The sequence below is a fragment of the Phycodurus eques genome, chromosome 10 (assembly GCF_024500275.1).
Source record: "Phycodurus eques isolate BA_2022a chromosome 10, UOR_Pequ_1.1, whole genome shotgun sequence".
Classification (NCBI taxonomy): domain Eukaryota; kingdom Metazoa; phylum Chordata; class Actinopteri; order Syngnathiformes; family Syngnathidae; genus Phycodurus; species Phycodurus eques.
In genome coordinates this window covers 25,494,362-25,504,470 of record NC_084534.1, presented here as the reverse complement: position 1 = coordinate 25,504,470, position 10,109 = coordinate 25,494,362, and the positions used below count along the sequence as shown (strand labels likewise).

The window sequence follows — 10,109 nt, the reverse complement described above, 5'->3', positions numbered from 1 at the left end:
TTGTTTGGTGATGCCATTTACTCAGTCCTAACTTTTGATTTCTGACATGATTGCAGATGACAAAAAGGTGAAAAAAAAGAAACTGGACAAGAATAAAGAACCAGACAAAGAAAAAGAGAGAGAGACAAAAAAGAAAGCCAAAAGTGTCCCCAAAAAGAAGAAAGGTGGGGCAGTCGTAGCGTTGAATGTTCTTTGCAACTCAACAAATTGTCTATTTGCCTGATCAAAATCAGCAGGTTCAGTCACAGAAGACGACGACGAAGAGGACGAGGAAGACACTCCGAAAAAGAAAACCAAGAAAAAGACAACCAAAGACAGCTCGCCGTCCCCAAGTGTTGCCAGAGAAAAAAAATCCAAATCAAAAGGTGCATTGTAGCAAGACTTGGTAATCATAGCTGATGTGTTGTTAATGGATTACCGTACGTGATTTGATTGTGTAACTGACTGTCGACACGTTTACCTCTAATATTGTCATAATATACCTCACGGTGGCGTTCATTCATGAGTCCATAAAGTGAAACGTGTCATCGGGCTTCACCTCGTGAACATCTGCTCGCCGCCAGCGAATATCTGCAACTCCTATCAGATGTTGACACAAAGTGCTTCATCAGCTCTTTTTCAGCCTCGGCCTCTTAAACGTTTTAGCTGGAGAGAGGAAAGGACCTGACGTTAAGTCTTTTGACAGATGTGAGCGACTGAAGTTCTCTGAGGGGGGGGAAAGAAAAACACCCGTAAAGAAAGCAGGATCACATGCTTGAATGTTATTCATGCTCCAGATCGGTCCTCATCTTTGCTAACTGATACTGTTAATAATCCATCCAGCATTTTTAACTCAATAAAAAATATTTAAAAAAAACAAAAACAAATGTCAGAGTACAACATAAATTGGTTTAAAGGGAACATGTGGAAAATGTATTTTTTTAATTACTTGTATACCAATAGTTGGCTCTCTGGAGTGCCTGCCCACCCATCAAGTGCGAAACTAAACAACCAACTAAATCTCTTATCATTCTCTTTATTTCTTAAAATGTGTCTTTTGCGGTTTCGCCACACTGTGATGTAACAGTGGGCCTCATTTACATAATAAGAATCCATACACCAAGTTTTAAGCAGCTCCTCTGTCTGAAACACGATCTTGCGGCGGCACAATCATGCAGAAACATCCACATCCACCATGAGAACGTTAAAACCAAACGGTAAGCAGAGCTGCCTTGAGTTTTGTTGGCCGCACAGATTAGCATTAGCTAATGTCTTTAGCGTCAGATAAACTCAACTCAACTTTATTTCTACAGCACTTAAACAACCGCAGCTGTGACAAAGTGCTGTACATAATAATTAATATTAATAATAATACAATCATACATAAATAATGAGTAAAACTGCTTTAACGAAAAGTCTGACTAACCATTGGCCCGGCAATAATGAATAGGGCGGGGTGAGGGCTAGTACTGAAAAGAATTCTGATTTCAGCAAGACAAGAAAGAGGGTGTAAAGTGTACTATAGTTCCTGATCCTCACGGTATTTTGACAGTATTTTGTCACAAGCATTTTTAAAAATGGTGGGAAAATGCATAATATGTCTCATTTAATTAAATGATTGGACAAGCTACATTATCTCTCACGACTGATTTATAGAGATGCGTAATTCAAAGTGAATTTGCAAGCATGCCTTCACAATTCAAAGCTACTAACTGTATTTGTGTCTTGTGTCATCATTTGATTTACGGCCTAATGTGGCTTGAAGAGAAAGAATTGTAATGGAGTGAAGGAATTTCCAATTGTGTTTTGATTTATGGCAATCTAAATAAAAGGTTCAAGTTTATTTTCTTAAAAATTTACAATCGCAACATCTCTTCATGGTTCATTTGTTTCCTCAGACTACAAGGATTCCGACGGAAAGGAGAAGAAGTCCAAGTCAAAAGAGAGAGACAAAAAGAAGGAAGCAGCGTCCCTGTTCCAGATAAACGGCGACAAGGACTCGAAGAGCAAGAAGAAAGGTGATTACAAAAAAACACGCCCGGTGTTTTCCTGTGATTGACAAGCTCAGCTCATCTTTCATCATCACAGCGGTACAATGCACTGGAATAACGGTGACGTCTACACGCATCAAGGAGTCAATTGCCCTAATTTGTGTTCTTAATTACACCCACCCAAAGCGGCCGCCAAATCGGAAAGTGACGACAGCGAAGAGGGGACCAAGTCGACAAAGTCCAAAAAGAAGTCCGCCGCCAGCTCCACGTCGTCTTTGTTCCAAACGTCAGGAGACAAAGACAAAGAAAAGAAGACTAAGAAGAAAGGCAAAGTTGCCACATGCTTGCTCCTCTTTTTTAACTACTGGCACTAATTCAAAACTGTTGTTTATACTCCAGCAAAGGCAGAAGAGAGCAATGATTCCGAGTCCGAAAAAGAAGAAAAATCCAAAAAGAAGAAGGGCAAAGGAAAGAAGAAGAAGGTATCAACAAGACACTAAAGTGGGGTAACACACATCCCGATTTTTAACGTCTTAAACATTTTTTCTTTTCACATCACAATCACAGTCAGTGTCAGATCGTGAGTATTAAACATGTTTAGCATTTACGATGGTCGGCCCTGAGCAGATTGGGGAGGAAAGATTACTCTTAACACACCACAAGCAAGGTAATCTTTTGCAAAGGGGCGGGGAATGCCTAAATTCAGCCTGATTATCGGTATGCGTGTACTGTACTTGGCTTAAGGTCGTGTTCACAGTTGGGGTTTGGTACTCTGCTCGAGAATAGAACAAATATACATTATGTGCACATTTGGTGCGGTTAGCTTAAACTGGGCATAAGGTTTTAGAAGTGTGACGTTTAAATCCCAACTCACCATTTACGAGTTAATCGCCTACTAATCACCTTTTCCATGGCGAACCCTCGAAATGTTCAGCACTCTTTGACGCCACGCTCCGGAAAAAAAGCTTTGACCATCTGCCTAAAACACCCGCTTCCAATTGCGGCCCTGGAATTGCCCCTAAATGGCTATTTTCAACCAAAATGCTTGCCTTCCTGTTCAATTTCGGAAATGGGTCCTCAAGACTTTTTCATGAGTCCCGTTATGATAGATTGACTCAATTCCATGGAGATTGGCGAAAAGTGCTGAACAAACAAATTAAAACTTTCCAGGAGCCGCGACTAAGGGAATTTGCCCCAAATAGCCACTTCAAACCAAAATCGTGGATGTCCTGTTCAATTTCCAGCATGGATCCTTGAGACTTTTTTTGTGCGTTCTGTAACGATAGACGTGTTCACCTATTTTTGTGGTCAAACTGGTGTCGGGGGTGGATTTTATTTCATTTTTTATGATAACTTTCCATGGGTAGTGAGTGAGTGAGTTTTTGGGCAGTCCTGTGCAGCAGGGTTCAGATGATAGCCTTCACGCTTGACCAGATAAACCGCACTCAGCGCAAGCGCAATCATACCAGAGTTTATAGAAGCACACGTGACAAGTGTGAACACATCCTTAGGAAGCCTTGAATGTCTTCTTCTGCTTCGGCCTGTAGCCGACAATAATGACTCCTTTGTGAGCAGGAGAGAGCGCCATCACCAGAGATTGAGTTTGACAACTTGGAACAGTTTGTGATGGAGCCGGCGCCTCAAGGCGCGACCGTCAAATGCAGAGTGACTCGGGACCAACGGGGGATGGATAAGAGCATGTATCCTCTTTACTACCTTCATCTTGACAATGAGAAGAAGGTCTGTAGGAGTTTTGTTTCCTTTATTAAGATATTAGAGAACATGTATATCACGTACGGCAGGAACGGCTATCGACAGAAGAGACTCGTGGTTCTCAAATTGTGGTTCCGAGACCCTGTGAAATAATTTGCCAGAGATCATTACATCATACCATGTAAAAAAAGTGCATACCTACTGTACATATAAGGATCAGCGTGCAAATAAAATAAACATAATAAACCAAGTGCTCCTCCCTTTCTCGCGTTGGGCCAATTAAAAGTTCTGATATGATTGTGACGTATGTAAATCAGATATCGCTGCTTGAATATATTTTTTTAGGACAAAAGGGATATTATTGCAACGATCAAGTTTTCTTGAACAAAAGCTGTACAAAAAGCGTGCGTGGGAAAATCTGCAGGTAATTGATACCAGCCCCTAAAAATTTGAATAATTGCCTATAGATGCCAATCATGCCACGAGATGGCAGCAAATCTGGACCTTTGTCAGAATGAAGCTCCTGAACACACTTCAACATAGTTCCTTGGCACCAAGATACCATGAGACTGGGGCAAAGCACTGCTTTTGTCAAAATGAAGCTCCTGAACTCACAAGATCATAGTTTCCTAGGAGGTTTTGTTTTTCACATATTGCAACTTGTTTTTTTGTTTGTTTTTTTTTTACCCCAAAAATAATTTCTTTTCATAGCATTCTGATTATCTTCTTGAAAATAACTTTTTAATTCCTATGGCATTCAGAATTACACATGGTGGTTTTGTTTAATTGGCATTAGAATTAGGAATTTCGATGGACCCAAAAAGTTGTGATGCAAGTTTCTGAACTGGTAAAAGCGTAAATGTTTCATTAACGACGACTTATATTTTGTTTCTTTGTAGACATTTCTGTTGGCTGGCAGGAAGCGAAAGAAAAGCGCGACTTCCAATTATCTCATCTCCATTGACGCCACGGATTTGTCGAGAGGTCGCGATAACTTTGTAGGAAAGCTGAGGTACTACGGCCATTCAGTCAAGGCTGGATTTACACAAGAGGTCCTGATGCCCAATTCCCATTTACTGTCTATTCCCATGTAAAGTATCTCACAAAAGTGAGTATACCCCTCTCATATTTGTAAATAGTTTATCGTATATTACATAACACTGAAGACATTACACTTTGCTACAATGTGTAACGTATTTAGTGTACAGCTTGTATAACAGTGTAACTTGACTGTGCCCACAAAATAACCTAATGCACAGCTGTTAATGTCTAATCTGCTTGCAACAAAAGTGAATACACCCCTCAGTGAAAATGTCCCATTTCTGCCCAAAGTGTCAATATTTTGACTTTGACACACCATTGTTTTCCAGCACTGCCTTAACCCTTGTAGGCATGGAGTTCACTATTGTTTCACGGGTGTCCATTGGAATCCTCTTCCATGTGCCACTTGAACCCTGTAGTGTAAATCCAGCCCGAAATGCAGATGCGAGTAAACACTGATTCAACATCTGCTTCCTCGCGTGTTGTCCAGGTCAAATTTAATGGGCACCAAGTTCACTGTCTTTGACAATGCTCTGAATCCAGAAAAGGCCCTCCCAGATATGTCCAATGCGCGGCAGGAGTTAGCAGCCATCATCTACGTACGTCATCCCAAATCTTCATCAATCTCCGTATTTTGTCACACTGAAATTGAAATCTCTATTGCCTCACATCAGGAAACAAATGTGTTGGGGATGAAGGGGCCCAGAAGGATGGCGGTCATCATTCCGGGCATGGACAAGCACAACGAGCGAGTACCCCTCCGACCCAGAAATGTGAGTGTAACCGAGGCAGTCTTAGTTTAATTTGTTCCGTGACCAAGCCCGTAACTCTATTTACTCATATAGTCAATGACTATTTTTGTCTAGTTGAAGCTCCTCAATTCACTTTAGCGTTTATCAGTATCAGTGACTAGTGACTGACTGTATGTGAGTGTCTGGGCGTGAGTTGTGGCCAACAGCAGCTCTTTGCGAGTGTTTTCATTTGGAATTTGTGTGTTTGACTGTTTTGTCCTGATCGGTAAACGACTGAAAGTGCGACGGTGACTTTGGCTCTCGTTGCCCACATGTGAGGGCATTAAAGTACATTCAGCGCATTTTTTTCCCCACTTGACTTGTAGGGAGGCATATCTGAAAATTGCTCGTTAAACACGGACTCGCAACACAAAGCAAAAGAAATAATAAAAAAATTGACTTAGTGATGTCCCCGTTGCTTGAAAAATTCGTAAATTGGGGCACTTGTGAGTCAAGGTATTTGTAACATCAAAAGCTCGTCAGTGTGAAGAAAAGCGCGCCACTCTGAGCTGGTGTTTTATGATTCTCTGAATCTTCCCAGGACTATGACGGCCTGTTGATACGACACCAGAATAGAAGGATGGAGAATCTGATTGAGCTTCACAATAAGACGCCCGTGTGGAACGAGGAAACGGCATCGCATGTGCTCAACTTCAACGGCAGGGTCACCCAGGCTTCCATCAAGAACTTCCAGATCGTCCACAGCAAAGACTGTGAGTCCAATTGACCTTTTTGTAAACACCAACCTCTCCTCGTACAGTCCCTACCGTAATGGTCCATACCAAAGATGCCGAATCTATTCATTATACAAGATAAATATCCAACTAATCTATCTTTAATCTCGTGCTCTTGACAGTTATTTAACTACCCATTTGAGAATGTACAACGATAGCATACTGTATACGTACCTACCTACACATTTGCGTACAAACCTAGCCACCGAGCGACCAATTTACCAATCTGTAAACCTATCTGCTTATATATAAACGTACAAACCACCAACCTATGCACACCGACGTACCAATCAGTAGAACTACCTACAGTAGGCCTGCACAAACCTAATTTGGCAAAACTACCAACCTACAGTACATTTGGACATACTAAGGGTTGAACCGATTAGTCGGTTAGTAAACGAGTTCACAACTCCACACCGACGTTGAAAGGTTAAAGTCAGTCATTGCTAATCGTGTCTTTGTCTTGTCGTTCGACCGCTAACACTTACTAATCTACATAGAGCTACTTAATATACTGTATCTACTGTAACTACCTTGCTAAACAAATGTACACACCTCTCTCCTGACTACCAACTGATCAAAACACCAGCCAACCCACCTGCCCACTGTCGCTACCTAACATTTCGTCTCTCTTGTCTTTCAGTGGACTACATCGTGATGCAGTTTGGCCGAATAGCCGACGATATTTTCACGCTGGACTACAAGTACCCCATGTGCGCAGTGCAGGCCTTCGCCATCGCGCTCTCTAGCTTCGACGGGAAAATCGCCTGTGAATAAGTGGTATTCGTTGCATCTGAGGGCCGCATGCGGTACACTCTCACACAAACACACGTCAGACCAACCCAGGCCTTTGGATACCCCGTCAAACGTTCTCTCTTAAGCGATCTGCGCTTTCAACAAATGACAGCTGAGTGAATGTGACAATACCTGCTGCTGCTCTGCCGCCGTTCTCTAAGGCGTGTTGTTCCCTCCCCGCAGAAGTGCAAAAAAGAAAAAGATGGGCTCACGCTGTCATTTGATCCGTCTTGGCACCTGGAGAGTCCCGTTTTGATTCCAATTGAATTCATTGGAAACATTTTGTGTCAATTTGCACGTCACTGACGATTTTGATCACAGGAAAGTTAATCGCTATCATCATCACAGCATAGTTTTATTTTTTTGGGGGGGGGGTTTATTGTTACAATGTTATTCGGTCGTTTATGACATGAACATTTTTAGCTGACTAATTTAAATACAGTATGAACTAAATGAAGTTGTGTTGCACATGGATACCCACACAAAAGTGCTGGTACCCTTAGAAAAAACAAAACACTTCTGTTATGACTATTATTTGATCAAATGTGCAGATCATTGTTCTTCAATAAAAAGCATGTAATGTATCTCAACATTTCCTTCTAGCTGGAAAATGACGAAAGAGCAGATAATAATTTTTTAAAACTCAAACTTTTGAGCTACCGTGGATAAAAAAGGTCTACACACCCCTTACTAGAACAGCTGAACTTTATTTGGGGTTAAGTAGTGGTGGCAGTTGTGTGCTGAAACCCATTCAGCATGAGTTTGAATGTGTTTGGTGAATTCTGAACACAACCACGTCCCCGTTCTAAGAGGGTGTGCACACTTGTGCAACCATGTTATTTAAGCTAATTTTAGAACGCCTTGTAAATATTTATAGGTCACAGTAATGGTGGAAAACAGTTTTGAGATGATTTATCTTGGTCTAATTTTTTTGTATCACAATAATCTGGCACTTGAACAGGGGTGAGTAGAATTTGGACATCGGCAATTTTTTTGTTTCATTCCTTTAGATTTATTTTTAACTCCAATATTACTAGTGCAATTATATTTATACTACATGCAAACTCTTTACCAAAGTGTGTGTATATTTAGTTTTCCTGTGGGTAGTTTTTATTTTCATTCCTGTAAGTGTAGATGTTGGTTTCCGACTGTACATTTTTTCAACAATGTATTTTGTTCCATTTATAGGTCTTCTACGATAGTGTTTCTCAACCTTTATTGAAACAAGGCACATATTTTGCATGAGAAAAATCTCACTGCACACCACCCAAAAACAATGTCACAATCAGTAAATATATTGAAATAACGATGATCTTGTCTCATTTCAGTCACAAATGGATTCAGTGTGAAATGTGGTCCTGTTGGCTTAGTTTAGCTATTATTCTGTTTTACGACTGGCAACAGGTGGCTACACATCTTAATTGTATCTTTTGCCATCTGGTGTAAGAGCATTTAGTTGCTCTGCCTGTCGCTATACGTCTCGGGCACAGATGAACAAAGACACAATATTTGTAGTAAATAAAAATAATTTTCGGCCCAGTTAAGTGAAACTGGCTGTGGAAAGTGGTTGGGAATCACTGTTGTATGGCCACTTTATTTAATAAAGTATGTCAATTCAATGACTTTGACTTGAGATTTGATTGTGTCACAAGCATGCATGGTTTTAATTTATTTTTATTTTTTTTAAATCAGCAACATTGTCTATAATGATTTTGAATGGAGACGAGTAGCCCTCCTTTACTGAGGCCATGCCCCGCAGACTCTGTTGACATGTTAGATTTATATAATGTTTTATAGCTATCTTCAGCGTAAAAGCCGGCGGCTTTGCATATCATCAGATAGGTTTGAGCCACCCCGAAGCTGCTCTCCAAATGAAAAACCTGTTTGAGGTGAAAGCTCAGAGGCCAAGTGAGAGAGAGGTGTGTATTCTGCCTCAACCTGCTCAGGCGGTTGTCCAAACTTGCAGGTTCATTGAGTCCTTAAAGCTGCGGCCTTTTCTGGATGGATGTTCTCAAAAGCAAGCTCTTTCTCGCTGCGACTTCCAGCACCAAACATTGCCATTTTCCTCTTTTAGATGTTCAACTGCCCACCTTATTTGTGGACGAAGGCATTCCTTCAGAAATGCTTGCAACTATGTTGCTGACCAAAAGAAGGAGCTGTTGCAGGAGGGAAAAGTGTTCAGGGGCTGCAGGTTTTTTTTTTTTCTTCCTCCAAACGAAATACACACTATTTAAATTCATCCACTTCAAAAACACAATAAATGTTAACTCCTCCTAACCCACTAATACCAAACCCAAACCTACTAATCCTAACCCCTACTCTAAACTCAAAACATCTTTCCCCATTGAAATGAATGGAAATGCCATTAATCCGTTGAATTCCCCATATAACGACAACAAAAAAATTTGCAACATGATTTTGGAGAAAAATAGCACTCTACAGTGTTGCACTTTGTTAAAAATAAATAAATAAAATTCCTTAAATTACCAAATGTAAAGAATTAATCAGTTTGTACGTCATGATTTCATGCATTCATTGTGCGGCACCTGTTGTGCATGCTTTTACCACAATGTGGCAGTATAATACAAACATGCGTGTATACTAAAATGATGATCACAACTACTTAGTAGGCTGCCGCAATATTACTTGTTTTTCATAGAGGATAAAGAATGTATGTCCTTGAGTCGTGTTAGATTTTCTGTCTACATGAGCTTTTGCACCATTTGTGTTAAAGTATCCATTGTTAGAACACTGAAACATCAATGCTAGTTTTTTAGCCCCTCTATAGCATTTTGCATTGTGTGTTAGCATCAAGCTATATAACTTTGGTAAGAACATTTTATGACGTTGTTGGTGAAACAACATGTAGTTCTGTTGTCCTAAATAGCTTGAAGCAAAAACTTGGCCTTTTTTTTTTAAGAATATTTCCCTATTTTTCAAGATGCTTCTTGTTTTGAAATACACTGACTGTGTGCTGCTGCACAAATATACTTTAGGATTTTATATCAATTGCTGTTTCACTATGACAAGAGTGGACAAGTTAAGCTTGACCACATCCAACTGCA

The 10,109-nt window shown here is 40.4% G+C and overlaps 1 protein-coding gene across 5 annotated transcripts in view; it reads left to right on the top strand.

Annotated features, from left to right (window-relative positions):
* Window positions 1-8,663, top strand: part of LOC133409307 (tubby-related protein 1-like) — a 38,453-nt gene extending 29,790 nt beyond the window's left edge. For 3 of the 5 annotated variants that reach the window (XM_061689133.1, XM_061689135.1, XM_061689136.1), the window contains 11 exons: window positions 57-164; window positions 234-365; window positions 1,878-1,997; window positions 2,157-2,297; window positions 2,370-2,452; window positions 3,546-3,710; window positions 4,583-4,695; window positions 5,215-5,323; window positions 5,399-5,497; window positions 6,057-6,228; window positions 6,893-8,663. In XM_061689133.1, the coding sequence (XP_061545117.1) occupies window positions 57-164; window positions 234-365; window positions 1,878-1,997; window positions 2,157-2,297; window positions 2,370-2,452; window positions 3,546-3,710; window positions 4,583-4,695; window positions 5,215-5,323; window positions 5,399-5,497; window positions 6,057-6,228; window positions 6,893-7,026 (1,376 nt within the window). In that variant the 3' untranslated portion in view covers window positions 7,027-8,663. The remainder of the gene's footprint in view (window positions 1-56; window positions 165-233; window positions 366-1,877; window positions 1,998-2,156; window positions 2,298-2,369; window positions 2,453-3,545; window positions 3,711-4,582; window positions 4,696-5,214; window positions 5,324-5,398; window positions 5,498-6,056; window positions 6,229-6,892) is intronic. The other 2 variants (XM_061689134.1, XM_061689137.1) reach the window with 1 other exon arrangement.
* The last annotated feature ends 1,446 nt before the right edge of the window (window positions 8,664-10,109 follow it).